This window comes from Chroicocephalus ridibundus, unplaced genomic scaffold (genome assembly GCF_963924245.1).
Source record: "Chroicocephalus ridibundus unplaced genomic scaffold, bChrRid1.1 SCAFFOLD_569, whole genome shotgun sequence".
In the NCBI taxonomy this organism is placed as follows: domain Eukaryota; kingdom Metazoa; phylum Chordata; class Aves; order Charadriiformes; family Laridae; genus Chroicocephalus; species Chroicocephalus ridibundus.
Genome location: NW_026961309.1, coordinates 27,816 through 45,951, shown reverse-complemented (window position 1 = coordinate 45,951; position 18,136 = coordinate 27,816). Strand labels below are relative to the sequence as shown.

Here is an 18,136-nt window from a genome sequence, read left to right as displayed (position 1 = left end):
GCAGGAGGAAGCGGCGGCGGCGGCGTTAGGCGAGGCGGGCAGCCGCGGGAGGGGAGGGGGAGGCCGGGGAGAGAGGAGGAGGAGGAGGGGGGGTGGGGGGGCAGCGGTGGGGGGGGGGCGGCCCGGGGGGGGCCGGGCCTGGGGGAGCCGCCGCCGTTACCGCCGCTGCCGCCGCCGCCGCCGCCGCAGCTGCCCCCGCATCCGCCTCACGAAGGGCCCGAGGAGTTGGAGGAGGAAGCGGGTTTGGGGACGGGGACCCGGGGGATTCCGCCATCGAGGACCCGGTGAGCAAGAAACAGCGTTTGGGGGGGGGGGGCGGGGGGGGCTGAGGTCACGTGGGGTGAGGGGATGGCGGGAGGGGGGCTCCGGGGACGCGGGGGGGGGGGGGGGCCTTGGTCACGTGTGTGGGGGCCCTTGGTCACGTGGGGGGTGGAATTGAGGGGTCTGGGGAGTTGGGATGGGGTCCAGGGTCACGTGTTTGGGGGGGGGGGGGCGTCCTTGGTCACGTGGTGAGGGCGATGGGCGTTGGGAAGGGGATTGGGGGGGGGGGGTCCTTGTCACGTGGCGGGTGTTTGGAGGTGATGGCGGGGGGGTGTCTTTTGGGGGGGGGGTCCGGGTCCCTTGGGGGTGATTGGGGAGGATCTTGGTCACGCGGGGGGGTGGGGTGGGGGGTGGCCATGGACTCCCCCTCACCCTCGACCCTGACCTTTGCCCCCCCCGTCCGTCCCCCCCCCCCCGTCCGTCCCCCCCCCCCAGGAGCTGGAGGCCATCAAGGCCCGGGTGCGGGAGATGGAGGAAGAGGCGGAAAAACTCAAGAGCTGCAGAACGAAGTGGAGAAACAGATGAACATGAGCCCCCCCCGGGCAACGGTGAGTAGGGGGAAAGATGGGGGGGGGAGCCGTCCCCACACGCCTGGGACCCCCCCCTGGGACAAACCCAACCCCCCCCCTTTCCCAAAATCTCTGTGTGCGTCCCACAGCCGGCCCGGTCATCATGTCCCTGGAGGAGAAGATGGAAGCGGACGCTCGCTCCATCTACGTGGGCAACGTGAGCACGGCGCGGGGGGGGGGACACGGGGGGAGCCAGCCATCCGGGACCCCCCAAACCCCCTTTTTCCCCCCCCCCAAACCCCCTTTTCCCCCCCCGACCCCTTTCCCTTTTACACCCCCCTCCCACCCCCTTTTACTCCCTCGATCTCCCTTTTACCCCCCGCTTTTCCCCCCCCAAAACATCCCTGGTCCCCCCTTTTTTTCCCCCACCCTTCCCCCCCCCCGAGCTCCCCTTTCCCTCTCTACAAACCCCCCCCCCCAAAACCCCACTTTTTCACCTCAAACCCCCCTTTCCCCCCCCTTCCCCCCCAACCCCTTTTTTTGTTTCCCTGAAAACCCCCTTTCTTCCCCGCCTCTCCTTTTCTCCCCCTTTTTACCCCCCCAAACCCCCTTTTTACCCCCCCAAACCCCCCTCAACGCCCCTTTGTCCCCCCCCAAACCCCCTTCCCCCCCCTTTTTTCGCCCCCGAGCCCCTTTTTTTTCCCCCCCAAACCCTTTTCAACCCCCCTTTTTTTTTTCCCCGACGCCCCTTTTTTTCCCTGCAAAACGCCCCTTTTACCCACTTCCCCCCTCCCTCTCTGCCCCCCCCCCTTTTTCTTCTCTCCAAACCCCAATTTACCCCCCCAAAACCCCCTTCCCCCCCCCCCCCAGGTGGACTATGGGGCCACGGCGGAGGAGCTGGAGGCCCATTTCCACGGCTGCGGCTCCGTCAACCGCGTCACCATCCTCTGCGACAAGTACAGCGGCCACCCCAAGGGTGAGAGTGACATCACGGGGCGGGGCGGGGGGGCGGCCACGCCCCTGCCACGCCCTGCCACGCCCTACCACGCCCGTTTCCCCCCCCCCTCCCCCGCTCCAGGTTCGCCTACATCGAGTTCTCCGACAAGGAGTCGGTGCGGACGTCGATGGCGCTTGACGAGTCCCTTTTCCGCGGGCGGCAAATAAGGTGGGGCTTTAATTAAAGAGCCTAAACGAAGGCGGGGGCGCGGCCCCCCCCCCCCCCTTCCCCCCGTCTCTAATCGTCCGCCCCTTTCGCTTCGTTAAGGTGATCCCAAACGAACCAACCGGCCCGGCATCAGCACGACAGACCGGGGTTTCCCCCGTAGCCGTTACCGGGGCCGCGGCGGCGGCTACAGCGCGACCCGCGCCCGCTTCTACAGCGGCTACAGCCGGCCCCGCGGGCGGGCGTACAGGTGGGGGTCTGGGGGCCCTCCGGGGGGGGGCCGAGGGCTCTTGGCGGTCTCCAGGAGGCCACCGAGGTTCTCCGAGGGGGGCTGAGGGGTGCAGAGGTTCCTCAAGATGTAGTTGAGGCTCTTCGGGATGCGGTTGAGGTGGTTGGGGTTCTCCAGGAGGGGTTGGGGTTCTCCAAGGTGAGGTTGAGGTTCTCCAGGAGGGGGTTGGGGTTCTCCAAGGTGGGGTTGAGGTTCTCCAAGGTGGGTTGGGTTCTCCAGGAGGGGATTGGGTCCTTCAGGAGGTGGGGTTGGGGTTCTCCAAGGTGGGGTTGGGGTTCTCCAAGGTGGGTTGGTGTCCTCCAGGAAGAGGTGAGGTTCTCCAAGGTGGGGTTGAGGTTCTCCGAGGTGTGTTGGGTTCTGCAGGAGGGGATTGGGGTCCTTCAGGAGTGGGGTTGGGTTCTCCAAGGTGGGGTTGGGTCTCCAAGGTGGGTTGAGGTTCTCCTGGAGGGGTTGGGGTTCTCCAAAGTGGGTTGAGGTTTTCCAGGAGGGCGTTGGGGTTCTCCAAGGTGGGTTGAGGTTCTCCAGGAGGGGGTTGGGGTCCTTCAGGAGGTGGGGTTGGGGTTTTCCAAAGTGTGTTGAGGTTCTCCAGGAGGGGGTTGGGGTCCTTCAGGAGGTGGGGTTGGGGTTCTCCAAACTGTGTTGAGGTTCTCCAGGAGGGGTTGGGGTTCTCCAAGGTGTGTTGGGTTCTCCAGGAGGGGGTTGGGGTTCTCAAGGTGTGTTCGTGTTCTCCAGGAGGGATTGGGGTCCTTCAGGAGGTGGGGTTGGGGTTCTCCAAGGTGGGTTGAGGTTCTCCAGGAGGGGGTTGGCGTTCTCCAGGAGGGGGCTGGGGTTCTCCAAGGTGGGTTGAGGTTCTCCAGGAGGGGGCTGGGGTTGTCCAAGGTGGGTTGGGGTTCTCCAGGAGGGGCTGGGGTTGTCCAAGGTGGGTTGGGGTTCTCCAGGAGGGGGTTGGGGTTCTCCAAGGTGTGTTGAGGTTCTCCAGGAGGGGGTTGAGGTTCTCCAGGGTGTGTTGGGTCCTTCAGGAGGTGGGATTGGGGTTCTCCAAGGTGGGTTGAGGTTCTCCAGGAGGGGGTTGGGGTTCTCCAAGGTGTGTTGAGGTTCTCCAGGAGGGGGTTGAGGTTCTCCAGGGTGTGTTGGGTCCTTCAGGAGGTGGGATTGGGGTTCTCCAAGGTGGGTTGAGGTTCTCCAGGAGGGGGTTGGGGTTCTCCAAGGTGTGTTGAGGTTCTCCAGGAGGGGGTTGAGGTTCTCCAGGGTGTGTTGGGTCCTTCAGGAGGTGGGATTGGGGTTCTCCAAGGTGGGTTGAGGTTCTCCAGGAGGGGATTGAGGTTCTCCAGGAGGGGGTTGGGGTTCTCCAAGGTGTGTTGGGTTCTCCAGGAGGGGGTTGGGGTTCTCCAAGGTGGGTTGAGGTTCTCCAGGAGGGGGTTGGGGTTCTCCAAGGTGGGTTGGGGGCTGTTGGCTGCTCCTGGAGGGGGTTGAGGTCCTCCAGACGGTGGTTGGGGTCCTGCGGGTTGCGCTGAGTGGGGGGTTCCTGGGTCCTCCATGTTTCTCCCAGGGTTCCTTGCTCCCCCAAAGCCCCCCCAGGTCCTCCAGGGTGCTTTGCTCCCCCCAGGGATCCCTCGGCTCTTTCCCGGTGGCCCCCGGGGGTGGCCCCATTGTCCTCCGTGGGGGTCACGTGATCCGCCGTGACGGTCACGTGATCCACCGCGATGACGCCGCCCCCTTTTTCTTCCCGCAGGGGCCGGGCCAGAGCCACCTCATGGTACTCCCCCTATTAGGGGGGACAATTTTTGGGGGGAAAGAGGGGGGGGGGGAAAAAAACGGGGGACACAACATAACACACCCCCCCCCCCCCAAAATCCGCCGCCGTCGGACGCCGCCGCCGCCATGTTTTCGGGGGGGTGGGGGGTGGGGCCTGGCCCCTCCCCCTCTCGCCCCTCCCCCCACCCCCTTCTTTTTACCCCCTCCCCACCCCCCCCCCCCACCCACCCAACCCCCCCCCCCCAAGGATTTGAGTGTCTTTATCGTTGCAGGTGGCGGAGCCGGAGGGGACGGGACGTCGCCGGGGGGTGGGGCGGGGCGGAGGGGGGACACGACACCCCCCCCCTCAAAAAAAAGGGGGCGGGGTCTATGGGGGGGGAAGGAGGGACCCGATTGGTTGGTTTGGTCGGTGGGGGGGGGGGCGGGTTTTTTTGGAGAGGGGAGGGGGAGGGGTTAATAAAAGTGGACCCCGGGGGGGGAGAAAACCTGGCGTCTCTGTGGTGACTTGGGATGGGGGGGCTCCGGGAGACGTTGAGGGGCTCCAGGAGACGTTGGGGGGCTCCCCGAGGTCTGGAGACGTTGAGGGGCTCCAGGAGACGTTGGGGGGCTCCACGAGGTCTGGAGACGTTGAGGGGCTCCAGGAGACGTTGAGGGGCTCCACGAGGTCTGGAGACGTTGAGGGGCTCCAGGAGACGTTGAGGGGCTCCCCGAGGTCTGGAGACGTTGAGGGGCTCCAGGAGACGTTGAGGTGCTCCACGAGGTCTGGAGACGTTGAGGGGCTCCAGGAGACGTTGAGGGGCTCCCCGAGGTCTGGAGACGTTGAGGGGCTCCAGGAGACGTTGAGGGGCTCCACGAGGTCTGGAGACGTTGAGGGGCTCCAGGAGACGTTGAGGGGCTCCACGAGGTCTGGAGACGTTGAGGGGCTCCAGGAGACGTTGAGGGGCTCCACGAGGTCTGGAGACGTTGAGGGGCTCCAGGAGACGTTGAGGGGCTCCACGAGGTCTGGAGACGTTGAGGGGCTCCAGGAGACGTTGAGGGGCTCCCCGAGGTCTGGAGACGTTGAGGGGCTCCAGGAGACGTTGAGGGGCTCCACGAGGTCTGGAGACGTTGAGGGGCTCCAGGAGACGTTGAGGGGCTCCACGAGGTCTGGAGACGTTGAGGGGCTCCAGGAGACGTTGAGGGGCTCCACGAGGTCTGGAGACGTTGAGGGGCTCCAGGAGACGTTGAGGGGCTCCACGAGGTCTGGAGACGTTGAGGGGTTCCAGGAGACGTTGAGGGGCTCCACGAGGTCTGGAGACGTTGAGGGGCTCCACGAGGTCTGGAGACGTTGAGGGGCTCCAGGAGACGTTGAGGGGCTCCACGAGGTCTGGAGACGTTGAGGGGCTCCAGGAGACGTTGGGGGGCTCCACGAGGTCTGGAGACGTTGAGGGGCTCCAGGAGACGTTGAGGGGCTCCCCGAGGTCTGGAGACGTTGAGGGGCTCCGGGAGACGTTGAGGGGCTCCACGAGGTCTGGAGACGTTGAGGGGCTCCGGGAGACGTTGAGGGGCTCCACGAGGTCTGGAGACGTTGAGGGGCTCCGGGAGACGTTGAGGGGCTCCACGAGGTCTGGAGACGTTGAGGGGCTCCGGGAGACGTTGAGGGGCTCCACGAGGTCTGGAGACGTTGAGGGGCTCCAGGAGACGTTGAGGGGCTCCCCGAGGTCTGGAGACGTTGAGGGGCTCCAGGAGACGTTGAGGGGCTCCAGGAGACATTGGGGGGCTCCACGAGGTCCGGAGACGTTGAGGGGCTCCAGGAGACGTTGAGGGGCTCCACGAGGTCCGGAGATGTTGAGGGGCTCCAGGAGACATTGGGGGGCTCCACGAGGTCTGGAGACGTTGAGGGGCTCCAGGAGACGTTGAGGGGCTCCACGAGGTCCGGAGACGTTGGGGGTCTCCAGGAGACGTTGAGGGGCTCCACGAGGTCCGGAGACGTTGAGGGGCTCCAGGAGACGTTGAGGGGCTCCCCGAGGTCTGGAGACGTTGAGGGGCTCCAGGAGACGTTGAGGGGCTCCACGAGGTCTGGAGACGTTGAGGGGCTCCAGGAGACGTTGAGGGGCTCCACGAGGTCTGGAGACGTTGAGGGGCTCCAGGAGACGTTGAGGGGCTCCCCGAGGTCTGGAGACGTTGAGGGGCTCCAGGAGACGTTGAGGGGCTCCACGAGGTCTGGAGACGTTGAGGGGCTCCAGGAGACGTTGAGGGGCTCCACGAGGTCTGGAGACGTTGAGGGGCTCCAGGAGACGTTGAGGGGCTCCACGAGGTCTGGAGACGTTGAGGGGCTCCAGGAGACGTTGAGGGGCTCCACGAGGTCTGGAGACGTTGAGGGGCTCCAGGAGACGTTGAGGGGCTCCCCGAGGTCTGGAGACGTTGAGGGGCTCCACGAGGTCTGGAGACGTTGAGGGGCTCCAGGAGACGTTGAGGGGCTCCCCGAGGTCTGGAGACGTTGAGGGGCTCCAGGAGACGTTGAGGGGCTCCACGAGGTCTGGAGACGTTGAGGGGCTCCAGGAGACGTTGAGGGGCTCCCCGAGGTCTGGAGACGTTGAGGGGCTCCAGGAGACGTTGAGGGGCTCCACGAGGTCTGGAGACGTTGAGGGGCTCCAGGAGACGTTGAGGGGCTCCCCGAGGTCTGGAGACGTTGAGGGGCTCCAGGAGACGTTGAGGGGCTCCACGAGGTCTGGAGACGTTGAGGGGCTCCACGAGGTCTGGAGACGTTGAGGGGCTCCACGAGGTCTGGAGACGTTGAGGGGCTCCACGAGGTCTGGAGACGTTGAGGGGCTCCAGGAGACGTTGAGGGCCTCCCCGAGGTCTGGAGACGTTGAGGGGCTCCAGGAGACGTTGAGGGGCTCCCCGAGGTCTGGAGACGTTGAGGGGCTCCAGGAGACGTTGAGGGGCTCCCCGAGGTCTGGAGACGTTGAGGGGCTCCAGGAGACGTTGAGGGGCTCCACGAGGTCTGGAGACGTTGAGGGGCTCCAGGAGACGTTGAGGGGCTCCCCGAGGTCTGGAGACGTTGAGGGGCTCCAGGAGACGTTGAGGGGCTCCACGAGGTCTGGAGACGTTGAGGGGCTCCAGGAGACGTTGAGGGGCTCCAGGAGACATTGGGGGGCTCCACGAGGTCCGGAGACGTTGAGGGGCTCCAGGAGACGTTGAGGGGCTCCACGAGGTCTGGAGACGTTGGGGGTCTCCAGAAGACGTTGAGGGGCTCCACGAGGTCTGGAGACGTTGAGGGGCTCCAGGAGACGTTGGGGGGCTCCACGAGGTCTGGAGACGTTGAGGGGCTCCAGGAGACGTTGAGGGGCTCCCCGAGGTCTGGAGACGTTGAGGGGCTCCGGGAGACGTTGAGGGGCTCCCCGAGGTCTGGAGACGTTGAGGGGCTCCGGGAGACGTTGAGGGGCTCCACGAGGTCTGGAGACGTTGAGGGGCTCCAGGAGACGTTGAGGGGCTCCACGAGGTCTGGAGACGTTGAGGGGCTCCGGGAGACGTTGAGGGGCTCCACGAGGTCTGGAGACGTTGAGGGGCTCCGGGAGACGTTGAGGGGCTCCACGAGGTCTGGAGACGTTGAGGGGCTCCAGGAGACGTTGAGGGGCTCCAGGAGACATTGGGGGGCTCCACGAGGTCCGGAGACGTTGAGGGGCTCCAGGAGACGTTGAGGGGCTCCACGAGGTCCGGAGACGTTGGGGGTCTCCAGGAGACGTTGAGGTGCTCCACGAGGTCTGGAGACGTTGAGGGGCTCCAGGAGACGTTGGGGGGCTCCACGAGGTCTGGAGACGTTGAGGGGCTCCAGGAGACATTGAGGGGCTCCACGAGGTCCGGAGACGTTGGGGGTCTCCAGGAGACGTTGAGGGGCTCCACGAGGTCTGGAGACGTTGAGGGGCTCCAGGAGACGTTGAGGGGCTCCACGAGGTCTGGAGACGTTGAGGGGCTCCAGGAGACGTTGAGGGGCTCCCCGAGGTCTGGAGATGTTGAGGGGCTCCAGGAGACGTTGAGGGGCTCCCCGAGGTCTGGAGACGTTGAGGGGCTCCAGGAGACGTTGAGGGGCTCCACGAGGTCTGGAGACGTTGAGGGGCTCCAGGAGACGTTGAGGGGCTCCCCGAGGTCTGGAGACGTTGAGGGGCTCCAGGAGACGTTGAGGGGCTCCCCGAGGTCTGGAGACGTTGAGGGGCTCCAGGAGACGTTGAGGGGCTCCACGAGGTCTGGAGACGTTGAGGGGCTCCAGGAGACGTTGAGGGGCTCCAGGAGACATTGGGGGGCTCCACGAGGTCCGGAGACGTTGAGGGGCTCCAGGAGACGTTGAGGGGCTCCACGAGGTCCGGAGACGTTGGGGGTCTCCAGGAGACGTTGAGGGGCTCCAGGAGACGTTGAGGGGCTCCACGAGGTCTGGAGACGTTGAGGGGCTCCGGGAGACGTTGAGGGGCTCCCCGAGGTCTGGAGACGTTGAGGGGCTCCAGGAGACGTTGAGGGGCTCCACGAGGTCTGGAGACGTTGAGGGGCTCCGGGAGACGTTGGGGGTCTCCACGAGGTCTGGAGACGTTGATGGGCTCCAGAAGACGTTGAGGGGCTCCACGAGGTCTGGAGACGTTGAGGGGCTCCACGAGGTCTGGAGACGTTGGGGGTCTCCAGGAGACGTTGAGGGGCTCCACGAGGTCTGGAGACCTTGAGGGGCTCCAGGAGACATTGAGGGTTTCCAAAAGATCAAGGGACGTTGAGGTTCTCCAGGAGACACTGAGGTTCTCCGGGAGACGTTGAGGGTCTTGGAAAGATCAAGAGACGTTGGGGGTCTCCATGAGACGTTGAGGCTCTCCAGGAGGTCAGGAGATACTGAGGTTTTCCAGGAGACGTTGGGGGTCTCCAGGAGATCAGGAGACGTTGGGGGTCTCCAGGTGACGTTGGTGGTTCCCAGGGAGACGTTGGGGGTCTCCAGGTGACGTTGAGGGTCTCCAGGAGATCAGGAGACGTTGGTGGTTCCCAGGGAGACGTTGGGGGTCTCCAGGTGACATTGAGGGTCCCCAGGAGTTGGGGGGGGGGGTGTCCCAGTGCCCCCAGTTTGGCCCAGTTACATCCCCCTCCCCTCCCAGTTCCACACACACACCCACCCCCCCCCGGCACAATGTCCCTTTGTCCCCGTCCTGGTGGCGCCTGTCACCGCCCGCCCACGTGTCCCAGTCCCTCCCAGTTCATCCCAGTCCCTCCCAGTCCCGCCATGGGGACGGAGCCCGAGCCCCCCCCGGGGCCGCTGGACCTGGGAGTGCTGCGAACCCCCCGGGGGCTGCTGCTGGTGGCCGAGCTGGTACTGGGGGCACTGGGAGGGACTGGGAGCTGGTACTGGGGGTACTGGGAGGGACTGGGAGCTGGTACTGGGGGCACTGGGAGGGACTGGGAGCTGGTACTGGGGGCACTGGGAGGGACTGGGGGGCACTGGGAGCTGGGACTGGGGGCACTGGAAGGGACTGGGGGGCACTGGGAGCTGGGACTGGGGGCACTGGGAGGGACTGGGGGGCACTGGGAGCTGGGACTGGGGGGACTGGGAGCTGGGACTGGGGGCACTGGGAGGGACTGGGAGGGACTGGGAGCTGGTACTGGGGGCACTGGGGGGCACTGGGAGGGACTGGGAGCTGGTACTGGGGGCACTGGGAGGGACTGGGGGGGACTGGGAGCTGGGACTGGGGGCACTGGGGGGGACTGGGAGCTGGGACTGGGGGGACTGGGAGGGACTGGGAGGGACTGGGAGCTGGTACTGGGGGCACTGGGAGGGACTGGGAGCTGGTACTGGGGGCACTGGGGGGGACTGCGAGCTGGGACTGGGGCACTGGGGGGGACTGGGAGGGACTGGGAGGGACTGGGAGCTGGTACTGGGGGCACTGGGAGGGACTGGGAGCTGGTACTGGGGGCACTGGGAGGGACTGGGGGGGACTGGGAGGGACTGGGAGCTGGTACTGGGGGCACTGGGAGGGACTGGGGAGTACTGGGGGGGACTGGGAGCTGGTACTGGGGGCACTGGGAGGGACTGGGAGCTGGTACTGGGGGCACTGGGGGGGACTGGGGGAGGCTGGGAGGGACTGGGGGGGACTGGGAGCTGGTACTGGGGGCACTGGGAGGGACTGGGAGCTGGTACTGGGGGCACTGGGGGGGACTGTGAGCTGGGACTGGACAGACTGGGAGGGACTGGGAGCTGGTACTGGGGGCACTGGGGGGGACTGGGAGGGACTGGGAGCTGGTACTGGGGGCACTGGGAGGGACTGGGGGGGACTGGGAGCTGGGACTGGGGGGGACTGGGAGCTGGGACTGGGGGCACTGGGAGGGACTGGGGGGGACTGGGAGCTGGGACTGGGGGCACTGTGAGGGACTGGGAGCTGGGACTGGGGGCACTGGGGGGGACTGGGAGGGACTGGGAGCTGGTACTGGGGGCACTGGGAGGGACTGGGGGGTACTGGGGGGGACTGGGAGCTGGAACTGGGAGGGACTGGGGGCACTGGGGGGGACTGGGAGCTGGGACTGGGAGCTGGTACTGGGGGGGACTGGGAGCTGGAACTGGGAGGGACTGGGTGGTACTGGGAGGGACTGGGAGCTGGGACTGGGGGCACTGGGGGGGACTGGGAGCTGGGACTGGGAGCTGGTACTGGGGGGCACTGGGAGGGACTGGGAGCTGGTACTGGGTGGGACTGAGAGGGACTGGGAGGGATGGGGCTGGTGCTGGGGGCACTGGGAGGGACTGGGGGGCACTGGGGGCACTGGGAGGGACTGGGAGCTGGGACTGGGGGCACTGGGGGGGACTGGGAGCTGGTACGGGGCGGGACTGGGAGGGACTGGGAGCTGGGACTGGGAGGGACTGGGGGCACTGGGAGGGACTGGGAGCTGGGACTGGGGGGCACTGGGAGGGACTGGGAGCTGGTACTGGGGGGGACTGGGGGGAACTGAGAGGGACTGGGATGGATGGGGCTGGTGCTGGGGGCACTGGGAGGGACTGGGGGGCACTGGGAGCTGGTGCTGGGAGGACTGGGGGGCACTGGGAGGCACTGGGAGCTGGTGCTGGGAGGGACTGGGGGGGACTGGGAGCTGGTATTGGGGGGACTGGGAGGGGATTTGGGGGGACTGGGCTGTACTGGGAGCACTGGGCTGCACTGGTGTGTTACTGGGAGGTGTTACTGGGCTGTACTGGGAGGCGTCACTGGGAGCACTGGGCTGTACTGGGAGGCGTCACTGGGAGCACTGGTGTGTTACTGGGAGCACTGGGCTGTACTGGGAAGCGTTACTGGGAGCACTGGGCTGTACTGGGATGTCACTGGGCGCACTGGGCTGTACTGGGAGCGCTGACCTGTACTGGGAGGCGTTACTGGGAGCACTGGGCTGCACTGGGAGGCGTTACTGGGAGGTGTTACTGGGAGCACTGGGCTGTACTGGGAGGCAGCACTGGTGTGTTACTGGGAGCACTGGACTGCACTGGGAGGTGTCACTGGGAGCACTGGTGTGTTACTGGGAGCACTGGGCTGTACTGGGAAGCGTTACTGGGAGCACTGGGCTGTACTGGGAAGCATTACTGGGAGCACTGGGCTGCACTGGGAGGCATCACTGGGAGCACTGGGCTGTACTGGGAGGTGTCACTGGGAGCACTGGTGTGTTACTGGGAGCACTGGGCTGTACTGGGAAGCGTTACTGGGAGCACTGGGCTGTACTGGGAAGCGTTACTGGGAGCACTGGGCTGCACTGGGAGGCATCACTGGGAGCACTGGGCTGTACAGGGAGGTGTTACTGGGAGCACTGGTGTGTCACTGGGAGCACTGGGCTGCACTGGGAGGCATCACTGGGAGCACTGGTGTGTTACTGGGAGCACTGGGCTGCACTGGGAGGCATCACTGGGAGCACTGGTGTGTTACTGGGAGCACTGGGCTGCACTGGGAGGCGTCACTGGGAGCACTGGTGTGTCACTGGGAGCACTGGGCTGCACTGGGAGGCGTTACTGGGAGCACTGGTGTGTTACTGGGAGCACTGGGCTGCACTGGGAGGCGTCACTGGGAGCACTGGTGTGTTACTGGGAGCACTGGGCGTCACTGGGAGGCGTCACTGGGAGCACTGGGAGGTGTCACTGGGAGCACTGGGCTGCACTGGGAGGCGTTACTGGGAGCACTGGTGTGTTACTGGGAGCACTGGGCTGCACTGGGAGGCGTCACTGGGAGCACTGGTGTGTCACTGGGAGCACTGGGCTGCACTGGGAGGCGTTACTGGGAGCACTGGGCTGCACTGGGAGGCGTCACTGGGAGCACTGGTGTGTTACTGGGAGCACTGGTGTGTCACTGGGAGCACTGGGCTGCACTGGGAGGCGTTACTGGGAGCACTGGGCTGCACTGGGAGGCATCACTGGGAGCACTGGTGTGTTACTGGGAGCACTGGTGTGTCACTGGGAGCACTGGGCTGCACTGGGAGGCGTTACTGGTAGCACTGGGCTGTACTGGGAGGTTACTGGGAGCACTGGTGTGTTACTGGGAGCACTGGGCTGCACTGGGAGGCATCACTGGGAGCACTGGGCTGTACTGGGAGGTTACTGGGAGCACTGGTGTGTCACTGGGAGCACTGGGCTGCACTGGGAGGCGTTACTGGGAGCACTGGGCTGCACTGGGAGGCATCACTGGGAGCACTGGGCTGTACTGGGAGGTTACTGGGAGCACTGGTGTGTTACTGGGAGCACTGGGCTGCACTGGGAGGCGTCACTGGGAGCACTGGTGTGTCACTGGGAGCACTGGGCTGCACTGGGAGGCGTTACTGGGAGCACTGGGCTGCACTGGGAGGCATCACTGGGAGCACTGGGCTGTACTGGGAGGTTACTGGGAGCACTGGGCTGCACTGGGAGGCGTCACTGGGAGCACTGGTGTGTCACTGGGAGCACTGGTGTGTTACTGGGAGCACTGGGCTGCACTGGGAGGCATCACTGGGAGCACTGGTGTGTTACTGGGAGCACTGGGCTGCACTGGGAGGCGTCACTGGGAGCACTGGGAGGTTACTGGGAGCACTGGGCTGCACTGGGAGGCGTCACTGGGAGCACTGGTGTGTCACTGGGAGCACTGGGGTGCACTGGGAGGCGTCACTGGGAGCACTGGGCTGTACTGGGAGGTCACTGGGAGCACTGGGTTGTACTGGGAGGCATCACTGGGAGCACTGGGCTGTACTGGGAGGTCACTGGGAGCACTGGGCTGCACTGGGAGGCATCACTGGGAGCACTGGGCTGTACTGGGAGGTCACTGGGAGCACTGGGCTGTACTGGGAGGCATCACTGGGAGCACTGGGCTGTACTGGGAGGTCACTGGGAGCACTGGGCTGCACTGGGAGGCATCACTGGGAGCACTGGGCTGTACTGGGAGGTTACTGGGAGCACTGGTGTGTTACTGGGAGTACTGGGCTGCACTGGGAGGTGTCACTGGGAGCACTGGTGTGTTACTGGGAGCACTGGGCTGCACTGGGAGGTGTCACTGGGAGCACTGGGCTGCACTGGGAGCACTGGGCTGTACTGGGAGGCGTTACTGGGAGCACTGGTGTGTTACTGGGGGCACTGGGCTGCACTGGGAGGCGTCACTGGGAGCACTGGTGTGTCACTGGGAGCACTGGGCTGTACTGGGAGGCTGCACTGGGAGGTGTCACTGGGAGCACTGGTGTGTTACTGGGAGCACTGGACTGCACTGGGAGGCGTCACTGGGAGCACTGGTGTGTCACTGGGAGCACTGGGCTGCACTGGGAGGCGTTACTGGGAGCACTGGGCTGCACTGGGAGGCATCACTGGGAGCACTGGGCTGTACTGGGAGGTTACTGGGAGCACTGGGCTGCACTGGGAGGCGTCACTGGGAGCGCTGGTGTGTTACTGGGAGCACTGGGCTGCACTGGGAGGCGTCACTGGGAGCGCTGGTGTGTTACTGGGAGCACTGGGCTGCACTGGGAGGCGTCACTGGGAGCACTGGTGTGTTACTGGGAGCACTGGGCTGCACTGGGAGGCGTCACTGGGAGCACTGGTGTGTTACTGGGAGCACTGGGCTGCACTGGGAGGTGTTACTGGGAGCACTGGTGTGTTACTGGGAGCACTGGTGTGTCACTGGGAGCACTGGGCTGCACTGGGAGGCATCACTGGGAGCACTGGGCTGTACTGGGAGGTTACTGGGAGCACTGGTGTGTCACTGGGAGCACTGGGCTGCACTGGGAGGCATCACTGGGAGCACTGGTGTGTCACTGGGAGCACTGGGCTGCACTGGGAGGCGTCACTGGGAGCACTGGGCTGCACTGGGAGGCATCACTGGGAGCACTGGGCTGTACTGGGAGGTTACTGGGAGCACTGGGCTGCACTGGGAGGCGTCACTGGGAGCACTGGTGTGTCACTGGGAGCACTGGTGTGTTACTGGGAGCACTGGGCTGCACTGGGAGGCGTCACTGGGAGCACTGGGCTGCACTGGGAGGCGTTACTGGGAGCACTGGGCTGCACTGGGAGGCGTCACTGGGAGCACTGGGCTGCACTGGGAGGCGTTACTGGGAGCACTGGGCTGCACTGGGAGGCATCACTGGGAGCACTGGGCTGTACTGGGAGGTTACTGGGAGCACTGGTGTGTTACTGGGAGCACTGGGCTGCACGGGGAGGCGTCACTGGGAGCACTGGGAGGTCACTGGGAGCACTGGGCTGCACTGGGAGGCATCACTGGGAGCACTGGGCTGTACTGGGAGGTTACTGGGAGCACTGGTGTGTTACTGGGAGCACTGGGCTGCACGGGGAGGCGTCACTGGGAGCACTGGGAGGTCACTGGGAGCACTGGGCTGCACTGGGAGGCATCACTGGGAGCACTGGGCTGTACTGGGAGGTTACTGGGAGCACTGGTGTGTTACTGGGAGCACTGGGCTGCACTGGGAGGCATCACTGGGAGCACTGGTGTGTTACTGGGAGCACTGGGCTGCACTGGGAGGCATCACTGGGAGCACTGGGCTGCACTGGGAGGTTACTGGGAGCACTGGTGTGTCACTGGGAGCACTGGGCTGCACTGGGAGGCGTCACTGGGAGCACTGGTGTGTCACTGGGAGCACTGGGAGGCGTCACTGGGAGCACTGGGCTGCACTGGGAGGCATCACTGGGAGCACTGGTGTGTCACTGGGAGCAGTGGGCTGCACTGGGAGGCGTCACTGGGAGTACTGGGAGGTTACTGGGAGCACTGGGCTGCACTGGGAGGTGTCACTGGGAGCACTGGGCTGCACTGGGAGGTTACTGGGAGCACTGGTGTGTCACTGGGAGCCCTGGGCTGTACTGGGAGGTTACTGCGAGCACTGGTGTGTCACTGGGAGCACTGGGAGGCGTCACTGGGAGGCGTCACTGCTCCGTACTGGTCCGTACTGGTGCGTCCTGGTCCGTCCTGGGCGCCGGGGGGGCCGCCCGCAGCTGCTGGCCCTGGCCCTGCTGGGGCTGCTGGTTGCCCCCGCCCCGCCCCCGCTGGCCCCGGCCCTGCTGCACACCCTGGGGGCCGCCCTGGCCCTGGGGGGGCGCCTGCTGCGGGACCCCCCCCGCCTGCCCCGCGGCTACGGGCCCTGCCTGGTAGGTGGCCACCCCCCCCCCATGTCCCCACCCCGTCCCCCCCCCCCCCCCCCGCCCGTGGCTACGGGCCCTGCCTGGTAGGTGGCCACCCCCCCCCCGTGTGTGTCCCCCCCCCCGTGGTGGCCCCTCCCATGTCCCCATGGGGTCCCCATGACGTCCCCTCGTGTCCCCTGGTGTCTCCATGATGTCCCCGATGTCCCCATGGTGTCCCCAATGTCCCCATGGTGTCCCCTGGTGTCCCCACGATGTCCCACGACGTCCCCATGGTGTCCCCTGATGTCCCCATGACGTCCCCATGGTGTCCCCAATGTCCCCATGGTGTCCCCTGGTGTCCCCATGATGTCCCACGACGTCCCCATGGTGTCCCCTGATGTCCCCATGACGTCCCCATGGTGTCCCCAATGTCCCCATGGTGTCCCCTGGTGTCCCCATGATGTCCCATGACGTCCCCATGGTGTCCCCTGCTGTCCCCGTGGTGTCCCCAACATCCCCGTGGTGTCCCCATGACATCCCCATGGTGTCCCCAACATCCCCATGGTGTCCCCAACATCCCCATGGTGTCCCCAATGTCCCTGTGACATCCCCATGGTGTCCCCTGGTGTCTCTACGATGTCCCATGACATCCCCATGGTGTCCCCAATGTCCCCGTGACACCCCCATGACGTCCCCAATGTCCCCATGGTGTCCCCTGCTGTCCCCGTGGTGTCCCATGACGTCCCCATGGTGTCCCCAATGTCCCCATGGTGTCCCATGACATCCCCAATGTCCCCATGGTGTCCCCATGACGTCCCATGGTGTCCCGTGACATCCCCATGACGTCCCCAATGTCCCCATGACGTCCCCAATGTCCCCATGACGTCCCCAATGTCCCCATGACATCCCCATGGTGTCCCCATGATGTCCCCAATGTCCCCATGACATCCCCTGATGTCCCTATGGTGTCCCATGACATCCCCCTGGTGTCCCCAATGTCCCCGTGACATCCCCATGGTGTCCCCATGGTGTCCCCATGACATCCCCATGGTGTCCCCATGACGTCCCCTGATGTCCCCCTGGTGTCCCATGATGTCCCCATGACGTCCCATGGTGTCCCCATGACATCCCCATGGTGTCCCCGTGACGTCCCCAATGTCCCCGTGACATCCCCAATGTCCCCATGGTGTCCCATGACATCCCCATGGTGTCCCCAATGTCCCTGTGACATCCCCATGACGTCCCCAATGGCCCCATGGTGTCCCATGACGTCCCCCTGGTGTCCCCTCGTGTCCCCTGGTGTCTCTATGATATCCCATGGTGTCCCCATGGTGCCCCCAATGTCCCCTTGATGTCCCCATGGTGTCCCATGACATCCCCATGGTGTCCCATGATGTCCCCAATGTCCCCGTGACATCCCCATGGTGTCCCCGTGACGTCCCCATGGTGTCCCCTGGTGTCTCCACGATGTCCCACGACGTCCCCATGGTGCCCCCGACGTCCCCATGGTGCCCCCAACGTCCCCATGACATCCCCATGACGTCCCCAATGTCCCCATGGTGTCCCATGACATCGCCATGGTGTCCCCTCGTGTCCCCTGGGGTCTCCATGATGTCCCATGACGTCCCCATGGTGTCCCCAATGTCCCCATGGTGTCCCCATGACGTCCCATGGTGTCCCGTGACATCCCCATGGTGTCCCCAATGTCCCCGTGATGTCCCCATGGTGTCCCCAACGTCCCCATGACGTCCCATGGTGTCCCATGACATCCCCCTCATGTCCCCTGGTGTCCCCACGATGTCCCCTGATGTCCCCATGACGTCCCCATGGTGTCCCCAATGTCCCCATGGTGTCCCCATGCTGTCCCCAACGCCCCCATGGTGTCCCCCCCCCCAGGACCTCCTCCGGGCCGTCAGCGGCACCATCATCTTCCTCGTGGTGGCCCTGGTGGCCCTGGCCGCCTCCCGGGACGCTTTGGCCGCCACCACCTTCGTGAGTGTCCCCGAGCCCCGCCCCCCCCTTCGCCCCCCCACCCCCCCCCCCGACCCCCCCGACCCCCCCCTCAAGGTCTTCTCCTCCCCCAGACCTTCGGCCTCATCCTCTCCTTCCTCTTCGCCTTCGACGTCTTCGTCACCTACCGCACCCAGGTGGCCCCGGCGCTGGCCCAAGGTGACAGGGCGGGGCGGGGCGTGGCCCCCCCCCTCCCCCCCTCCCCCTCCCCCCATCGGCCCCCACCTTCTCTGACCCTCCTCCTCCTCCTCCTCCTCCTCCTCTTCCTCCTCCTCTTCCTCCTCCTCCTCCTCTTCCTCCTCCTCCTCCTCCTCCTCCTCTCTCTCTTCCAGACCATCCCCCGGAGACCACCTAACCGGAACCGCCTCCCCCCGAAACGGGGGGGCCCAGCGCGCCCTGGGGGGCCCCCCCCCCACGCCCCACACCCCGCCCCACACCCTGCCCCACACCCCGCCCCACACCCCGCCCCACACACCCCCCCCCCCGCCCGATTTTGGGCCCCGTTTAAAGCGTTTTGGCCAACGATGCTTCTCCCT

At 65.7% G+C, this 18,136-nt stretch overlaps 2 protein-coding genes across 3 annotated transcripts; both read left to right on the top strand.

The window, feature by feature from the left end:
* The first annotated feature begins 756 nt into the window (after positions 1 to 756).
* Positions 757 to 4,341, top strand: LOC134509251 (polyadenylate-binding protein 2-like). Its single transcript, XM_063321774.1, is given in 8 exon segments — positions 757 to 811; positions 814 to 849; positions 852 to 869; positions 980 to 1,047; positions 1,701 to 1,807; positions 1,909 to 2,000; positions 2,095 to 2,242; positions 4,014 to 4,341. Coding segments are annotated over 8 exon segments (531 nt in total). The 5' UTR covers positions 757 to 789; the 3' UTR covers positions 4,054 to 4,341.
* Positions 4,342 to 9,253: 4,912 nt separating this feature from the next.
* Positions 9,254 to 18,068, top strand: LOC134509252 (CKLF-like MARVEL transmembrane domain-containing protein 5). Of its 2 annotated transcripts, XM_063321775.1 has the most exons (5): positions 9,254 to 9,356; positions 15,465 to 15,617; positions 17,487 to 17,582; positions 17,675 to 17,759; positions 17,933 to 18,068. In XM_063321775.1, exons 1-5 carry the CDS (start codon positions 9,270 to 9,272, stop codon positions 17,953 to 17,955), a joined length of 444 nt encoding a protein of 147 aa, XP_063177845.1. In that variant the 5' UTR covers positions 9,254 to 9,269; the 3' UTR covers positions 17,956 to 18,068. The 2 variants fall into 2 exon arrangements, with proteins under 2 accessions (XP_063177845.1, XP_063177846.1); XM_063321776.1 differs by lacking the exon at positions 15,465 to 15,617 and having other exon boundaries at positions 9,263 to 9,356.
* The last annotated feature ends 68 nt before the right edge of the window (positions 18,069 to 18,136 follow it).